The 21,024-nt window shown below is 47.0% G+C and overlaps 1 protein-coding gene across 4 annotated transcripts in view; it reads right to left on the bottom strand.

Moving 5' to 3' along the window:
- The window catches only part of LOC134980090 (gastrula zinc finger protein XlCGF26.1-like), a 40,485-nt gene extending 19,691 nt beyond the window's left edge, over window positions 1-20,794 (bottom strand). For 3 of the 4 annotated variants that reach the window (XM_063946739.1, XM_063946740.1, XM_063946741.1), the window contains exons 1-2: window positions 20,692-20,794; window positions 16,641-16,797 (exon numbers count right to left, since the gene is read on the bottom strand). In XM_063946739.1, the coding sequence (XP_063802809.1) occupies window positions 16,641-16,709 (69 nt within the window). In that variant the 5' untranslated portion in view covers window positions 16,710-16,797; window positions 20,692-20,794. Of the gene's footprint in view, window positions 1-16,640; window positions 16,798-20,691 lie in introns of those variants that run through there. The other variant, XM_063946742.1, reaches the window with a different exon arrangement.
- Between the last annotated feature and the right edge of the window lie 230 nt (window positions 20,795-21,024).

Raw genomic sequence — 21,024 nt, 5'->3', positions numbered from 1 at the left:
CCATAAGACCTCACCTCCCCGGTCACGTCCCTGTATTATTACTAGAGATAAGAGTGATGTCACTGTGACGCTCCCATAATACCTCACCTCCCCGGTCATGTCCCTGTATTATTACTAGAGATAAGAGTGATGTCACTGTGACGCTCCCATAAGACCTCACCTCCCCGGTCACGTCCCTGTATTATTACTAGAGATAAGAGTGATGTCACTGTGACGCTCCCATAAGACCTCACCTCCCCGGTCACGTCCCTGTATTATTACTAGAGATAAGAGTGATGTCACTGTGACGCTCCCATAAGACCTCACCTCCCCGGTCACGTCCCTGTATTATTACTAGAGATAAGAGTGATGTCACTGTGACGCTCCCATAAGACCTCACCTCCCCGGTCACCTCCCTGTATTATTACTAGAGATAAGAGTGATGTCACTGTGACGCTCCCATAAGACCTCACTTCCCGGTCATGTCCCTGTATTATTACTAGAGATAAGAGTGATGTCACTGTGACGCTCCCATAATACCTCACCTCCCCGGTCATGTCCCTGTATTATTACTAGAGATAAGAGTGATGTCACTGTGACGCTCCCATAAGACCTCACCTCCCCGGTCACGTCCCTGTATTATTACTAGAGATAAGAGTGATGTCACTGTGACGCTCCCATAAGACCTCACCTCCCCGGTCACGTCCCTGTATTATTACTAGTGATAAGAGTGATGTCACTGTGACGCTCCCATAAGACCTCACCTCCCCGGTCACATCCCTGTATTATTACTAGAGATAATAGTGATGTCACTGTGACGCTCCCATAAGACCTCACCTCCCCGGTCACATCCCTGTATTATTACTAGAGATAAGAGTGACGTCACTGTGACGCTCCCATAAGACCTCACTTCCCGGTCACGTCCCTGTATTATTACTAGAGATAAGAGTGATGTCACTGTGACACTCCCATAAGACCACACCTCCCCAGTCACGTCCCTGTATTATTACTAGAGATAAGAGTGATGTCACTGTGACGCTCCCATAAGACCTCACCTCCCCGGTCACGTCCCTGTATTATTACTAGAGATAAGAGTGATGTCACTGTGACGCTCCCATAAGACCTCACCTCCCCGGTCACGTCCCTGTATTATTACTAGAGATAAGAGTGATGTCACTGTGACGCTCCCATAAGACCTCACCTCCCCGGTCACGTCCCTGTATTATTACTAGAGATAAGAGTGATGTCACTGTGACGCTCCCATAATACCTCACCTCCCCGGTCACGTCCCTGTATTATTACTAGAGATAAGAGTGATGTCACTGTGACGCTCCCATAAGACCTCACCTCCCCGGTCACGTCCCTGTATTATTACTAGAGATAAGAGTGATGTCACTGTGACGCTCCCATAAGACCTCACCTCCCCGGTCACGTCCCTGTATTATTACTAGAGATAAGAGTGATGTCACTGTGATGCTCCCATAAGAACTCACCTCCCCGGTCATGTCGCTGTATTATTACTAGATAAGAGTGATGTCACTGTGACGCTCCCATAAGACCTCACCTCCCCGGTCACGTTACTGTATTATTACTAGAGATAAGAGTGATGTCACTGTGACGCTCCCATAAGACCTCACCTCCCCGGTCACGTTACTGTATTATTACTAGAGATAAGAATGATGTCACTGTGACGCTCCCATAAGACCTCACCTCCCCGGTCACGTACCTGTATTATTACTAGAGATAAGAGTGATGTCACTGTGACGCTCCCATAAGATCTCACCTCCCCGGTCACGTCCCTGTATTATTACTAGAGATAAGAGTGATGTCACTGTGACGCTCCCATAAGACCTCACCTCCCCGGTCACGTCCCTGTATTATTACTAGAGATAATAGTGATGTCACTGTGATGCTCCCATAAGACCTCACTTCCCCGGTCACGTCCCTGTATTATTACTAGAGATAAGAGTGATGTCACTGTGACGCTCCCATAAGACCTCACCTCCCCGGTCACCTCCCTGTATTATTACTAGTGATAAGAGTGATGTCACTGTGACGCTCCCATAATACCTCACCTCCCCGGTCACGTCCCTGTATTATTACTAGAGATAAGAGTGATGTCACTGTGACGCTCCCATAAGACGTCACCTCCCCGGTCACGTCCCTGTATTATTACTAGAGATAAGAGTGATGTCACTGTGACGCTCCCATAAGACCTCACCTCCCCGGTCACGTCCCTGTATTATTACTAGAGATAAGAGTGATGTCACTGTGACGCTCCCATAAGACCTCACCTCCCCGGTCATGTCCCTGTATTATTACTAGAGATAAGAGTGATGTCACTGTGACGCTCCCATAAGACCTCACCTCCCCGGTCACCTCCCTGTATTATTACTAGTGATAAGAGTGATGTCACTGTGACGCTCCCATAAGACCTCACCTCCCCGGTCACGTCCCTGTATTATTACTACAGATAAGAATGATGTCACTGTGACGCTCCCATAAGATCTCACCTCCCCGGTCACGTCCCTGTATTATTACTAGAGATAAGAGTGATGTCACTGTGACGCTCCCATAAGATCTCACCTCCCCGGTCACGTCCCTGTATTATTACTAGAGATAAGAATGATGTCACTGTGACGCTCCCATAAGACCTCACCTCCCCGGTCACGTCCCTGTATTATTACTAGAGATAAGAGTGATGTCACTGTGGGGGCGTGGCTACGACGGCTGAGGAGTAGGCAGCAGAGTTCGGGAGCTCCCTGGCCATTAACTCCTGCAATCAATCCTGACCCCCTCTGGTGTCTCTGCCCGGCCGGAATCTATCACCACAGGCTGTGGGCACCGGCGGGCACCTCATCGCGCACTCTCCGGGACTCGTGGAGCGGCATTTCCCGACTTCCAGCCCTGCGGCCTGCACCTCCTCCGGATCCCCGGCCTCGATTTTCGGCGACCCGGACCGCGAGTCGCCCGCAGCTCGAACGGCGGGTTGCTGCTGCTGCCGGAAGCCGCTGAGAGTCTGGAAACAGGGGATAACATCTCCTCTGCCTGTCGGGCCGTGATCTGGGGCCCTGGTAGCTGGAAAAGATTAAGGTACTCCTGGGGAAGGGGAAGAGGCACGGCGGCCATCTTAGAAGCTGATTATAGGCTGCTGCCCACGCATGGTCACATGTAAAATCACCTGATGGGATTCACATATTCTCATATGCCCTGCGAACTGTCCCTGCATTCTGAGACCTTTCTGCATGCTGCTCTCTCCCATTCCTGACAGGATCCTTTAATGCACACTGATTTCTTCTACTACTACTCTCCTAATGACTATGCTAATACCTACCTGAGACTGGAGACAAACTCAGCTATTTAATGTGCACTGCCCTTCCAATATAACATACTGGAACTGCACTTAAATCAGATCTGCCTACACTGCTGTGCTGCACCAATCTCTCACAGTGTACTACGTACCATCATCCTATTTTACTATTCTGACATATTGACTGTACGCGGCTGATTCCCGCCACTGATTATACGCGGCCTGGCTGCGTCCGTCATCTAGCCACAACCCTATACTATAGCCTTACTCTGGGAAGAGTGTGACTGCTCCCGCTCAGCATGGTGGGGGGCGGCCGGAGTGCGGCCGCGGCCAAACTTGAAAAATTTACCAGGCAACCCAACCCTAGGGCTGCACCGGCTCCTTCTCAAGAAGCCTCTCCAACACACTCGACCTTCCCTCCTGAGACAGCGGTTGATTCCCCGGAAGTGGTGGGGGCCCCGTCTATTCAACAAGTGCTGGAGGCTATAGCCGGCAGTGAACAGCGTCTCTCCGATAAGATGGAAAAGGTGCAGTGCGATCTCTCCTTGCTCCGCCAAGATGTACAGCGTATCCGAGAGAGAGTGGGTGAGGCGGAGACACGGGTCTCCAATCTGGAAGATTTATGTGGTCCCCTTAAGCAATCTGTATCCGGGGTGACCCAGCAGGTCTCCTCACTTCAAACCAAGCTCCTAGACATGGAGGGACGGCTGCGTAGGAACAACGTCAGATTCGTAGGCCTGCCTGAAAAAGAAGAGGGTCCGCAGCCGGAGGAATTCCTCGAATCCTGGCTTAAAGAACTATATGGCGCTGAGTCCTTTACGGCCCATCTTACGGTGGAGCGTGCACATAGGATACCATCTCGGCCTTTACCCCCAGGTGCCCCTCCTCGCACCTTCATCGCTAAATTCCTGCACTATAAAGACCGTGACTCGGTTCTCCGTTTAGGTCGCACGAAGGGCCCGCTGATCCGCAATGGAGTTGGGGTTTCGGCCTTCCCGGACTTTGCCGCTGACGTCCAGAAGGACCGTGCCCAGTTTATGCCCATCAAAAGACGGCTGCGAGACCTCAACATTTCATACTCTATGCTGTTTCCCTCAAGGCTCCGAGTTGTGGCGGATGGGGAGACCAAGTTTTTCAACTCCCCCAGAGAGGCGGCCCAGTGGCTGGACAGATATGCACCGGGTGCTCGGCAACTGGCTCCGGAGTGATCTCCTACGAAAACAGTCCGGGGTTTGATCCACCGGAGGCTTGATCATGGTTCAGGGAGCCCCCTCTCTTTGCACTGGTGGCTCAAGACTTGTACGGCCAAGCGGCGTTGGCTAGAGAAGGGTTGGAGGTTCAGTTAAGAATCTAGCCTTCCTAGCGCTTGGTAGCTAGCTGATTGTTCGGGATATAAGTATGCCGAAGTTGGGGGTGGTATACGGGGAGGGAATGGTTATTTGGGAAGCTGCTAGTTGCGTTTCCTTTTACTATTTTTGGGGTTTTATTTTTTTCTTTAGTTTGTTATTTTTCTTATTCAAGTATTTACGGAGGCAAGGATGTTTCATATTTAGATGCTGTGACTTACAACGCAGGGCTCATATACGTCATGTTTTATGGGTATTGATAATGCTTATACTCAAAATGTATTTTGGGAGAGGTCCATCCGGGAGGTGTATAGAGTTTATAGGGGGTCATGATTAATCTGAAAATTCTGGCATGGAATGTTCGAGGTCTGAATAACAACATCAAACGCTCTTTGATACTAAATATGATTAAGAAATATGACCCGGATATTGCATGCCTCAGTGAGACCCACTTGGAGGGACAGAGGTTACTGTCCTTACGACGGGCCTGGGTGGGCTGGGCATATCATGCCTCCCACTCCTCCTTTTCTAGGGGGGTCTCAGTTTTGATTAAGAAGACAGTGCAATTCGAGTTGATATCGATTAAAACTGACCCGTATGGAAGATATGTATTTATAGAGTGCAAGCTGAACTCCCAGCCCTATTACATATTAGCAGTGTATGTCCCCCCTCCTTTCTCATACAATGTGCTGCAACAAGCTGCGTCCTTCATAGCCCCCTCCCCTAATACCCCAGTGATATGCTTGGGGGATTTTAATAATGTCCTGGATCTGTCTATGGACCGATGGCACTCCCCACCGGCTGCGCTGGCGGGAGGTGGTCCTACCAAGTTTGCGGATTTTTTAAATAGTTTGCAATGGGTAGATGTATGGCGACTTCGTCATCCTGCGGTTCGTCAGTTCTCCTGCTTCTCCAGTACTCATGGCTCCTTCTCCAGAATTGACCTGATGCTGGTGTCCCCCACCCTCGTCCCTAGGATAATTGACGTCCACTACGAGGCTCGAGGGGTCTCTGATCACTCTCCTCTGATGATGACTCTTGCTGTGGAAAGTCAGAGGGGGCACTCCTATTGGAAATTGCACCCCTCCTGGCTGACCCAGCTGGGGGACTGCGGTGACTTGGAGACTCAATGGGAGGGGTTCTTTGGCGACAATATAGGGTCTGCCCCGGGTACAGTAGTTTGGGACTCGTTTAAGGCGTTCTTGAGAGGCTCATATATTGGACGGATAGCGGCTCATAAAATGGCCTCTAGGGAGAGAGAACAGGCCCTTGAAAAAGATGCTAGAGACCTAGAGTCCCAATATTTATCTGACAACGCCCCTGCGACAAAGACACGATGGCTGGTGGCTCAGTCAGTCTGGTTGGCCCACCTGTCTGATAGAAACTCTCGCTCCCTTCTTTTCAAAGCTACTAATATATATATGCAGGCTGATAGGACGGGGGGCCTTCTGGCCCGCCTTATACATTACGATCGCCCTGGGACCACGATCACCCAGATGTCCGGAGCGGATGGCTCCTTTGTCGACACCACACCGGACATTGCGCTGTTATTCCGATCTTACTTTTCTGAGGTTTATAATTCTCAGTTGCAGCGCTCTACTTCTGATCTTTCACGCTACATGGGGGGTGTCCCGCTACCTGCACTCTCCTCTGAGGCCTGCGAGTTGCTGGAGGCACCTTTAACGCTCGAGGAGGTGACTGCGGCCATTGGTATGTCCCCTAATGGCAAGGCTCCGGGATGCGACGGAATTCCCTCCGAGGTATATAAGAATCATATTGATTTTTTTGGCCCCAAGCTGCATGCCCTATATTTAGATATATTTGCCAGAAACGATCTCCCCCCCTCCATGTCAGAGGCAGTTATAATAGTGATCCCAAAACCCGGTAAAGACCCCAAATCTCTGGACTCCTATAGACCGATATCCCTGATTCCCACCGACGCCAAGATCCTGGCAAAGATACTGGCAATACGGCTTAACACAGTGATAACCTCCCTCATTCACCCGGATCAGACTGGCTTCATGCCAGGAAAGTCCACGTCTATTAATTTACGTAGATTACATACCATTTTACAGCTCCCACACGGACTCCCTTCTGACTCGGCTGTGGTCTCGCTGGACGCGGCCAAGGCCTTTGACAGCATTGAGTGGGCTTATTTGTGGGAGGTGTTGGCTCGTATGGGATTTGGACCCAATTATATAAAATGGATTAAACTACTGTATCAACATCCGAGTGCCAGGATCTTGGTGAACGGTTATGTATCCCCATCTTTTCAGTTGACCCGAGGTACTAGACAGGGTTGCCCCCTGTCCCCTACGCTGTTTGCCTTGGCCATAGAGCCCCTGGCATGCTTGATTAGATCACACCCGGATATTGTGGGAATATGTACAGGATCACGTGAGGATAGGATAGCTCTTTATGCCGATGACATGTTGCTGTTTTTGCAGGATTACACCAGGTCAATGCCCATCCTGCTGCGTGTGATAGAAAGATTTGGAGATCACTCGGGCCTTAGAATTAACTGGCCTAAATCATACATTATGCCAGTCATAGGCCCCCCTCCTACTGTTTCCAAAATCCCCCTACCACTGTGTTGGACGGTACAGTTTAAGTACCTTGGAATCCAAATAACTAATGACCCTTCTGATTTTCTCCCCCTGAATCTGGATCCGACCATGCAGTGGGTCATGGGCAAATCTAAGACTTGGTGTAAGCTTCCACTAACGGTCTCTGGCAGGGTTAATCTCATTAAAATGATTATACTGCCTAAACTCCTATATATTATTCTTCAATCCCCGGTATATATCTATCCAACATTCTTTAGAAAATTGAATAGCGTTCTGTCCTCACTGATCTGGGCTAATAAAAGACCTAGGATACAGTTAAATACTCTTACCAGACAGAGATCTGACGGTGGCCTGGCTCTACCTAACTTTCAGATATATTACTTCGCTGCTCAGCTGACTCATATCACTATATGGGCACAAAACTCTGAGACCGACTCTCTACATTGTGAGTTTATCCGTTGTTACTTTCCCTACCTCTCTCCTATGCAGGTGCTACTGAGTGGGAGCATAGCTAGGTTTCTTCCCCCTATCATTTTTCAGGCCCTAAAGATTTGGAGGGCCCTGAGAGACCTCCTGAGATATGACGACCTAGACCCGGATACTCCCCTGTGGTACTCTGACTGGCTCCCTGAATTGCATGCGCTTGAGGGGCGGGAGGTGTGGGCTCCTAGATCGGTGATCTCTGTCTCTCAACTTTATCTAGATACTACATTAAAATCCTTTCAACAGCTGAGGGATGAGTTTGACCTACCCAATTCCTACTTCTTCAGATACCTCCAGCTTCGTCATGCCCTCCAGACCCAATTTGCTGAATCACCCCCGCGAATCCTCCCATTTCCCATCAAGACATTTGTGACCACTTTGGGTCAGGCTAAGATGGTCTCACTTGCGTATGGATATCTTCTCACCAAGCTCCATGCGGACCCCTTGACGCGTCTCCGTGGAAAGTGGGAGGAGGATCTGGGTCCAATAAATGAGGAGGATTGGGTCCTCGCTTTAGAATACCCTGCTAAGGTTACTAAGTCCCTTAGATATCAACAGATTCAATTCTTCATTTTACACAGAACTTATATGACTCCAGCTAGACTGGCTACGTTTGGCACAGGCAGATCTCCTCTCTGTCCTAAGTGTGGGGGGGCGGTGGGAACATACTGGCATTTAGTGTGGGACTGTCCGAGGTTGGGGGTGTTCTGGTCGGGGGTCGGGTCAATTCTGGAGAGTACGGGGGTGCCTGGCGGACTGCTTACCCCACAATTCTGTATATTGGGAATGGGGTGCCTTGCTCCTGAGTCTGGTTCAATGGGTCTCTATGCTCTAAATGTATGTGCCTTGGCTAAGGTTTGCATTGCAAGAGTGTGGATGGCCCCTAAAGGACCGTTAATATCTGCACTTAAGGCCTTAATTAATGACACTATAATTAAGGAGAGATATGTTTACATGAAGCAAAACGCATCAGCTAAGTTTGAAAAAGTTTGGTCTCCATGGCTAGATTCCCCCCACTCTCATCCTGTTCCCCAAATATAGTAGACACTAAAGTGCAAGCATGTCAATAAATTACTATGACTGAAGTGTACTGAGACGATGACGGTTGGGCCCTGTGAGCCCACATGCTCACACACGTGTATGACTAGTGGAGCCCTGAATCAAAATACTCCTTAATTTGCCTCCCTTGCCTTTTTCTTTGGTTGTTTGTTATTTTTCTATAGATTAGATTACGGGTTTAAATATAAAAAATAAATGAGGACTAATATAGATGGGTGCGGATTTTGTAAGTCATGAAGGTTAGAGCATTAGGAAATCCTAGTATACATCTATACTGAAAATGTATTGATACTTTTTTGATGTAAGATATGTGTAAAACGCGACTTGACATATTTTGAATAGATGTAATGCTTGAGACATGATTATGCTCTGCAATGTATGTACCTTAATCTCCAGACTGCTGAATAAAAATTACTTTATAAAAAAAAAAAAGAGTGATGTCACTGTGACGCTCCCATAAGACCTCACCTCCCCGGTCATGTCCCTGTATTATTACTAGAGATAAGAGTGATGTCACTGTGACGCTCCCATAAGACCTCACCTCCCCGGTCATGTCCCTGTATTATTACTAGAGATAAGAGTGATGTCACTGTGACGCTCCCATAAGACCTCACCTCCCCGGTCATGTCCCTGTATTATTACTAGAGATAAGAATGATGTCACTGTGACGCTCCCATAAGACCTCACCTCCCCGGTCACGTCCATGTATTATTACTAGAGATAAGAGTGATGTCACTGTGACGCTCCCATAAGACCTCACCTCCCCGGTCACGTCCCTGTATTATTACTAGAGATAAGAGTGATGTCACTGTGACACTCCCATAAGAACTCACCTCCCCGGTCATGTCCCTGTATTATTACTAGAGATAAGAGTGATGTCACTGTGACGCTCCCATAAGACCTCACCTCCCCGGTCATGTCCCTGTATTATTACTAGAGATAAGAGTGATGTCACTGTGACGCTCCCATAAGACCTCACCTCCCCGGTCACATCCCTGTATTATTACTAGAGATAAGAGTGATGTCACTGTGACGCTCCCATAAGATCTCACCTCCCCGGTCACGTCCCTGTATTATTACTAGAGATAAGAGTGATGTCACTGTGACGCTCCCATAAGACCTCACCTCCCCGGTCACGTCCCTGTATTATTACTAGAGATAAGAGTGATGTCACTGTGACGCTCCCATAAGACCTCACCTCCCCGGTCACGTCCCTGTATTATTACTAGAGATAAGAGTGATGTCACTGTGACGCTCCCATAAGACCTCACCTCCCCGGTCATGTCCCTGTATTATTACTAGAGATAAGAGTGATGTCACTGTGACGCTCCCATAAGACCTCACCTCCCCGGTCATGTCCCTGTATTATTACTAGAGATAAGAGTGATGTCACTGTGACGCTCCCATAAGACCTCACCTCCCCGGTCATGTCCCTGTATTATTACTAGAGATAAGAGTGATGTCACTGTGACGCTCCCATAAGACCTCACCTCCCCGGTCATGTCCCTGTATTATTACTAGAGATAAGAGTGATGTCACTGTGACGCTCCCATAAGACCTCACCTCCCCGGTCACGTCACTGTATTATTACTAGAGATAAGAGTGATGTCACTGTGACGCTCCCATAAGATCTCACCTCCCCGGTCACGTCCCTGTATTATTACTAGAGATAAGAGTGATGTCACTGTGACGCTCCCATAAGACCTCACCTCCCCGGTCATGTCCCTGTATTATTACTAGAGATAAGAGTGATGTCACTGTGACGCTCCCATAAGACCTCACCTCCCCGGTCATGTCCCTGTATTATTACTAGAGATAAGAGTGATGTCACTGTGACGCTCCCATAAGACCTCACCTCCCCGGTCATGTCCCTGTATTATTACTAGAGATAAGAGTGATGTCACTGTGACGCTCCCATAAGACCTCACCTCCCCGGTCATGTCCCTGTATTATTACTAGAGATAAGAGTGATGTCACTGTGACGCTCCCATAAGACCTCACCTCCCCGGTCATGTCCCTGTATTATTACTAGTGATAAGAGTGATGTCACTGTGACGCTCCCATAAGACCTCACCTCCCCGGTCACGTCCCTGTATTATTACTAGAGATAAGAGTGACGTCACTGTGACGCTCCCATAAGACCTCACCTCCCCGGTCATGTCCCTGTATTATTACTAGTAATAAGAGTGATGTCACTGTGACGCTCCCATAAGACCTCACCTCCCCGGTCACGTCCATGTATTATTACTAGAGATAAGAGTGATGTCACTGTGACGCTCCCATAAGACCTCACCTCCCCGGTCACGTCCCTGTATTATTACTAGCGATAAGAGTGATGTCACTGTGACGCTCCCATAAGACCTCACCTCCCCGGTCACGTCCCTGTATTATTACTAGAGATAAGAGTGATGTCACTGTGACGCTCCCATAAGATCTCACCTCCCCGGTCACGTCCCTGTATTATTACTAGAGATAAGAGTGATGTCACTGTGACGCTCCCATAAGACCTCACCTCCCCGGTCACGTCCCTGTATTATTACTAGAGATAAGAGTGACGTCACTGTGACGCTCCCATAAGACCTCACCTCCCCGGTCATGTCCCTGTATTATTACTAGTAATAAGAGTGATGTCACTGTGACGCTCCCATAAGACCTCACCTCCCCGGTCACGTCCCTGTATTATTACTAGCGATAAGAGTGATGTCACTGTGACGCTCCCATAAGACCTCACCTCCCCGGTCACGTCCCTGTATTATTACTAGAGATAAGAGTGATGTCACTGTGACGCTCCCATAAGATCTCACCTCCCCGGTCACGTCCCTGTATTATTACTAGAGATAAGAGTGACGTCACTGTGACGCTCCCATAAGACGTCACCTCCCCGGTCACGTCCCTGTATTATTACTAGAGATAAGAGTGATGTCACTGTGACGCTCCCATAAGACCTCACCTCCCCGGTCACGTCCCTGTATTATTACTAGAGATAAGAGTGATGTCACTGTGACGCTCCCATAAGATCTCACCTCCCCGGTCACGTCCCTGTATTATTACTAGAGATAAGAGTGACGTCACTGTGACGCTCCCATAAGACGTCACCTCCCCGGTCACGTCCCTGTATTATTACTAGAGATAAGAGTGACGTCACTGTGACGCTCCCATAAGACCTCACCTCCCCGGTCATGTCCCTGTATTATTACTAGAGATAAGAGTGATGTCACTGTGACGCTCCTATAAGACCTCACCTCCCCGGTCATGTCCCTGTATTATTACTAGAGATAAGAGTGATGTCACTGTGACGCTCCTATAAGACCTCACATCCCGGTCACGTCCCTGTATTATTACTAGAGATAAGAGTGATGTCACTGTGACGCTCCCATAAGACCTCACCTCCCGGTCACGTCCCTGTATTATTACTAGAGATAAGAGTGATGTCACTGTGATGCTCCCATAAGACCTCACCTCCCCGGTCACGTCCCTGTATTATTACTAGAGATAAGAGTGATGTCACTGTGACGCTCCTATAAGACCTCACCTCCCCGGTCACGTCCCTGTATTATTACTAGAGATAAGAGTGATGTCACTGTGACACTCCCATAAGACCTCACCTCCCGGTCACGTCCCTGTATTATTACTAGAGATAAGAGTGATGTCACTGTGACGCTCCCATAAGACCTCACCTCCCCGGTCACGTCCCTGTATTATTACTAGAGATAAGAGTGATGTCACTGTGACGCTCCCATAAGACCTCACTTCCCCGGTCACGTCCCTGTATTATTACTAGAGATAAGAGTGATGTCACTGTGACGCTCCCATAAGACCTCACTTCCCCGGTCACGTCCCTGTATTATTACTAGAGATAAGAGTGATGTCACTGTGATGCTCCCATAAGACCTCACCTCCCCGGTCATGTCCCTGTATTATTACTAGTGATAAGAGTGATGTCACTGTGACGCTCCCATAAGACCTCACCTCCCCGGTCACGTCCCTGTATTATTACTAGAGATAAGAGTGATGTCACTGTGACGCTCCCATAAGACCTCACCTCCCCGGTCACGTCCCTGTATTATTACTAGAGATAAGAGTGATGTCACTGTGACGCTCCCATAAGACCACACCTCCCCGGTCACGTCCCTGTATTATTACTAGAGATAAGAGTGATGTCACTGTGACGCTCCCATAAGATCTCACCTCCCCGGTCACGTCCCTGTATTATTACTAGAGATGAGTGACGTCACTGTGACGCTCCCATAATACCTCACCTCCCCGGTCACGTCCCTGTATTATTACTAGAGATAAGAGTGATGTCACTGTGACGCTCCCATAAGACCTCACCTCCCCGGTCACATCCCTGTATTATTACTAGAGATAAGAGTGATGTCACTGTGACGCTCCCATAAGACCTCACCTCCCCGGTCACGTCCCTGTATTATTACTAGAGATAAGAGTGATGTCACTGTGACGCTCCCATAAGACCTCACTTCCCGGTCATGTCCCTGTATTATTACTAGAGATAAGAGTGATGTCACTGTGACGCTCCCATAAGACGTCACCTCCCCGGTCATGTCCCTGTATTATTACTAGAGATAAGAGTGATGTCACTGTGACGCTCCCATAAGACCTCACCTCCCCGGTCACGTCCCTGTATTATTACTAGAGATAAGAGTGATGTCACTGTGACGCTCCCATAAGACCTCACCTCCCCGGTCATGTCCCTGTATTATTACTAGAGATAAGAGTGATGTCACTGTGACGCTCCCATAAGACCTCACCTCCCCGGTCACGTCCCTGTATTATTACTAGAGATAAGAGTGATGTCACTGTGACGCTCCCATAAGACCTCACTTCCCGGTCATGTCCCTGTATTATTACTAGAGATAAGAGTGATGTCACTGTGACGCTCCCATAAGACGTCACCTCCCCGGTCATGTCCCTGTATTATTACTAGAGATAAGAGTGATGTCACTGTGACGCTCCCATAAGACCTCACCTCCCCGGTCACGTCCCTGTATTATTACTAGAGATGAGTGACGTCACTGTGACGCTCCCATAAGACCTCACCTCCCCGGTCACGTCCCTGTATTATTACTAGAGATAAGAGTGATGTCACTGTGACGCTCCCATAAGACCTCACCTCCCCGGTCACGTCCCTGTATTATTACTAGAGATAAGAGTGATGTCACTGTGACGCTCCCATAAGACCTCACCTCCCCGGTCACGTCCCTGTATTATTACTAGAGATGAGTGACGTCACTGTGACGCTCCCATAAGACCTCACCTCCCCGGTCACGTCCCTGTATTATTACTAGAGATAAGAGTGATGTCACTGTGACGCTCCCATAAGACCTCACCTCCCCGGTCACGTCCCTGTATTATTACTAGAGATAAGAGTGATGTCACTGTGACGCTCCCATAAGACCTCACCTCCCCGGTCACGTCCCTGTATTATTACTAGAGATAAGAGTGATGTCACTGTGACGCTCCCATAAGACCTCACCTTCCCGGTCACATCCCTGTATTATTACTAGAGATAATAGTGACGTCACTGTGACGCTCCCATAAGACCTCACCTCCCGGTCACGTACCTGTATTATTACTAGAGATAAGAGTGACGTCACTGTGACGCTCCCATAAGACCTCACCTCCCCGGTCACGTCCCTGTATTATTACTAGAGATAAGAGTGACGTCACTGTGACGCTCCCATAAGACCTCACCTCCCCGGTCATGTCCCTGTATTATTACTAGAGATAAGAGTGATGTCACTGTGACGCTCCCATAAGACCTCACCTCCCCGGTCACGTCCCTGTATTATTACTAGAGATAAGAGTGATGTCACTGTGACGCTCCCATAAGACCTCACCTCCCCGGTCACGTCCCTGTATTATTACTAGAGATGAGTGACGTCACTGTGACGCTCCCATAAGACCTCACCTCCCCGGTCACGTCCCTGTATTATTACTAGAGATAAGAGTGATGTCACTGTGACGCTCCCATAAGACCTCACCTCCCCGGTCACGTCCCTGTATTATTACTAGAGATAAGAGTGATGTCACTGTGACGCTCCCATAAGACCTCACCTCCCCGGTCACGTCCCTGTATTATTACTAGAGATAAGAGTGATGTCACTGTGACGCTCCCATAAGACCTCACCTTCCCGGTCACATCCCTGTATTATTACTAGAGATAATAGTGACGTCACTGTGACGCTCCCATAAGACCTCACCTCCCGGTCACGTACCTGTATTATTACTAGAGATAAGAGTGACGTCACTGTGACGCTCCCATAAGACCTCACCTCCCCGGTCACGTCCCTGTATTATTACTAGAGATAAGAGTGACGTCACTGTGACGCTCCCATAAGACCTCACCTCCCCGGTCACGTCCCTGTATTATTACTAGAGATAATAGTGATGTCACTGTGACGCTCCCATAAGACCTCACCTCCCCGGTCACGTCCCTGTATTATTACTAGAGATAAGAGTGACGTCACTGTGACGCTCCCATAAGACCTCACCTCCCCGGTCATGTCCCTGTATTATTACTAGAGATAAGAGTGATGTCACTGTGACGCTCCCATAAGACCTCACCTCCCCGGTCACGTCCCTGTATTATTACTAGAGATAAGAGTGATGTCACTGTGACGCTCCCATAAGACCTCACCTCCCCGGTCACGTCCCTGTATTATTACTAGAGATAAGAGTGATGTCACTGTGACGCTCCCATAAGACCTCACCTCCCCGGTCACGTCCCTGTATTATTACTAGAGATAAGAATGATGTCACTGTGACGCTCCCATAAGATCTCACCTCCCCGGTCACGTCCATGTATTATTACTAGAGATAAGAGTGATGTCACTGTGACGCTCCCATAAGACCTCACCTCCCCGGTCATGTCCCTGTATTATTACTAGAGATAAGAGTGATGTCACTGTGACGCTCCCATAAGACCTCACCTCCCCGGTCACGTCCCTGTATTATTACTAGAGATAAGAGTGATGTCACTGTGACGCTCCCATAAGACCTCACCTCCCCGGTCACGTCCCTGTATTATTACTAGAGATAAGAGTGATGTCACTGTGACGCTCCCATAAGATCTCACCTCCCCGGTCACGTCCCTGTATTATTACTAGAGATAAGAGTGATGTCACTGTGACGCTCCCATAAGACCTCACCTCCCCGGTCACGTCCCTGTATTATTACTAGAGATAAGAGTGATGTCACGGTGACGCTCCCATAAGATCTCACCTCCCCGGTCACGTCCCTGTATTATTACTAGAGATAAGAGTGATGTCACTGTGACGCTCCCATAAGACCTCACCTCCCCGGTCACGTCCCTGTATTATTACTAGAGATAAGAGTGATGTCACTGTGACGCTCCCATAAGACCTCACCTCCCCGGTCATGTCCCTGTATTATTACTAGAGATAAGAGTGATGTCACTGTGACGCTCCCATAAGACCTCACCTCCCCGGTCACGTCCCTGTATTATTACTAGAGAGAAGAGTGACGTCACTGTGACACTCCCATAAGACCTCACCTCCCCGGTCACGTCCCTGTATTATTACTAGTGATAAGAATGATGTCACTGTGACGCTCCATAAGACCTCACCTCCCCGGTCACGTCCCTGTATTATTACTAGAGATAAGAGTGATGTCACTGTGACGCTCCCATAAGACCTCACCTCCCCGGTCACGTCCCTGTATTATTACTAGAGATAAGAGTGATGTCACTGTGACGCTCCCATAAGACCTCACCTCCCCGGTCACGTCCCTGTATTATTACTAGTGATAAGAATGATGTCACTGTGACGCTCCATAAGACCTCACCTCCCCGGTCACGTCCCTGTATTATTACTAGAGATAAGAGTGATGTCACTGTGACGCTCCATAAGACCTCACCTCCCCGGTCAGCACGTAGATGATCTCCAGGGTGAGATGTAATATCCTGTCACTCTTGTCTTTGTCCATTCTCAGTGCATCAGTGATTATACAGAACGGGAATCACTTTCATCTGAATTATAGTGACAGATTCTGTGGCATCTCATAACTTCATTGTCTAGGAATAAATGTAAAATTGTTATCAACATGGAGAATATTCCTTATTATATATCACTATACAGAGCCCTCCCCTATATAATAATATCATATACACAGTGTGTGCTGGGAGATTATCCTTCATTATATATCACTATACAGATCCCTCCCCCTATATAATAATATCACATACACAGTGTGTGCTGGGAGATTATCCTTCATTATATATCACTATACAGACCCCTCCCCCTATATAATAATATCACATACACAGTGTGTGCTGGGAGATTATCCTTCATTATATATCACTATACAGATCCCTCCCCCTATATAATAATATCACATACAGTGTGTGCTGGGAGATTATCCCTCATTATATATCACTATACAGACCCCTCCCCCTATATAATAATATCACATACACAGTGTGTGCTGGGAGATTATCCTTCATTATATATCACTATACAGATCCCTCCCCCTATATAATAATATCACATACACAGTGTGTGCTGGGGGCTTATCCCTCATTATATATCACTATACAGACCCCACCCCTATATAATAATATCACATACACAGTGTGCGCTGGGAGATTATCCCTCATTATATATCACTATACAGACCCCTCCCCTATATAATAATATCACATACACAGTGTGCGCTGGGAGCTTATCCCTCATTATATATCACTATACAGACCCCTCCCCTATATAATAATATCACATACACAGTGTGTGCTGGGAGATTATCCCTCATTATATATCACTATACAGACCCCTCTCCCTATATAATAATATCACATACACAGTGTGTGTGCTGGGAGATTATCCCTCATTATATATCACTATACAGACCTCTCCCCTATATAATAATATCACATACACAGTGTGTGCTGGGAGATTATCCCTCATTATATATCACTATACAGACCCCTCCCCCTATATAATAATATCATATACACAGTGTGTGCTGGGAGCTTATCCCTCATTATATATCGCTATAGATACCCCCCTATATAATAATATCACATACAGTGTGTGCTGGGAGATTATCCCTCATTATATATCACTATACAGACCCCTCCCCCTATATAATAATATCACATACACAGTGTGTGCTGGGAGATTATCCTTCATTATATATCACTATACAGACCCCTCCCCCTATATAATAATATCACATACACAGTGTGTGCTGGGAGTTTATCCCTCATTATATATCAATATACAGACCCCTCCCCCTATATAATAATATCACATACACAGTGTGTGCTGGGGGCTTATCCCTCATTATATACACTATACAGACCCCACCCCTATATAATAATATCACATACACAGTGTGCGCTGGGAGATTATCCCTCATTATATATCACTATACAGACCCCTCCCCTATATAATATCACATACACAGTGTGCGCTGGGAGCTTTTCCCTCATTATATATCACTATACAGACCCCTCCCCTATATAATAATATCACATACACAGTGTGTGTGCTGGGAGATTATCCCTCATTATATATCACTATACAGACCTCTCCCCTATATAATAATATCACATACAGTGTGTGCTGGGAGATTATCCCTCATTATATATCACTATACAGACCCCTCCCCTATATAATAATATCACATACACAGTGTGTGCTGGGAGATTATCCCTCATTATATATCACTATACAGACCCCTCCCCCTATATAATAATGTCACATACAGTGTGTGCTGGGAGATTATCCCTCATTATACATCACTATACAGACCCCTCCCCCTATATAATAATATCACATACAGTGTGTGCTGGGGCCTTATCCCTCATTATATATCACTATACAGACCCATCCCCTATATAATAATATCACATACACAGTGTGTGCTGGGAGATTATCCCTCATTATATATCACTATACAGACCCATCCCCCTATATCACATACACAGTGTGTGTGCTGGGAGATTATCCCTCATTATATATCACTATACAGACCCCTCCCCCTATATAATAATATCACATACACAGTGTGCGCTGGAAGCTTATCTCTCATTATATATCACTATACAGACCCCTCCCCCTATATATTATCACATACACAGTGTGTGCTGGGAGATTACCCCTCATTATATATCACTATACAGATCCCTGCCCCTATAGAATAATATCACATACACAGTGTGTGCTGGGAGATAACCCCTCATTATATATCACTATACAGACCCCTCTCCCTATATAATAATATCATATACACAGTGTGTGCTGGGAGCTTATCCCTCATTATATATAACTATACAGACCCCCTCCCCCTATATAATAATATCACATACACAGTGTGTGCTGGGAGCTTATCCCTCATTATATATAACTATACAGACCCCTCCCCCTATATAATAATATCACATACACAGTGTGGGTGCTGGGAGCTTATCCCTCATTATATATCACTATACAGACCCCTCCGCCTATATATCACATACACAGTGTGTGCTGGAGGATTATCCCTCATTATATATCACTATACAGACCCCACCCCTATATAATAATATCACATACACAGTGTGGGTGCTGGGAGCTTATCCCTCATTATATATCACTATACAGACCCCTCCCTCTATATAATAATATCACATACACAGTGTGTGCTGGGAGATTACCCCTCATTATATATCACTATACAGACCTCTCCCCCTATATAATAATATCACATACACAGTGTGTGCTGGGAGTTTATCCCTCATTATATATCACTATACAGACCCCTCCCCCTATATAATAATATCACATGCACAGTGTGTGCTGGGAGATTACCCCTCATTATATATCACTATACAGACCCTTCCCCCTATATAATAATATCACATACACTGTGTGTGCTGGGAGCTTATCCCTCATTATATATCACTATACAGACCCCTTCCCTATATAATAATATCACATACACAGCGTGTGCTGGGGGCTTATCCCTCATTATATATCACTATACAGACCCCTCCCCTATATAATAATATCACATACACAGTGTGCGCTGGGAGCTTATCCCTCATTATATAACACTATACAGACCCCTCCCCTATATAATAATATCACATACACAGTGTGTGCTGGGAGCTTATCCCTCATTATATATCACTATACAGACCCCTCCCCCTATATAATAATATCACATACACAGTGTGTGCTGGGAGATTATCCCTCATTATATATCACTATACAGACCCCTCCCCTATATAATAATATCACATACACAGCGTGTGTGCTGGGAGATTATCCCTCATTATATATCACTATACAGACCCCTCCCCTATATAATAATATCACATACACAGTGTGTGCTGGGAGATTATCCCTCATTATATATCACTATACAGACCCCTCCCCTATATAATAATATCACATACAGTGTGTGCTGGGAGATTATCCCTCATTATATATCACTATACAGACTCCTCCCCTATATAATAATATCACATACACAATGTGTGCTGGGAGCTTACCCCTCATTATATATCACTATACAGACCCCTCCCCCTATATAATAATATCACATATACAGTGTGTGCTGGGAGATTATCCCTCATTATATATCACTATACAGACCCCTCCCCCTATATAATAATATCACATACAGCGTGTGCTGGGAGATTACCCCTCATTATATATCACTATACAGACCCCTCCCCCTATATAATAATATCACATACACAGTGTGTGCTGGGGGCTTACCCCTCATTATATATCACTATACAGACCCCTCCCCCTATATAATAATATTACATACACAGTGTGTGCTGGGAGATTATCCCTCATTATATATCACTATACAGACCCCTCCCCTATATAATAATGATAATAACGCCACATTATACACACAGGGGGCGCTGGTGATCCCCCGTTATACCACACTGTATAATAACCCGCCCTCATACCTCCTTCTCTGAGGAGAATAATAACATTATCACACACAGATTATCTTCGCCCGGCTCACTGACCCGGATGTACTTATAGAGCACGGCGGAGGTACAGCCGCTCTCCAGCTTCAAACATGGCGCCCGGGGGAGTGCGTGGCCCCGCCCCCTCATTGGCATCATATGACATGAACGGGGGAGCGTGTGATAATATATCTGTAATGCTGCGCTGTGGAGGCTACAGGAAAATGTCCGCCGTCATCTTGCAGGCTTGATGGACAGGGTAATTCACAGTCTGTTTGAACTACGTGGAAATGGCCGCCACCCCTAGAAACAGATTACACAGAGTCCTGT

Source organism: Pseudophryne corroboree, chromosome 12 (assembly GCF_028390025.1).
Source record: "Pseudophryne corroboree isolate aPseCor3 chromosome 12, aPseCor3.hap2, whole genome shotgun sequence".
NCBI lineage: Eukaryota > Metazoa > Chordata > Amphibia > Anura > Myobatrachidae > Pseudophryne > Pseudophryne corroboree.
This window is presented reverse-complemented; position numbering and strand designations above follow the sequence as displayed.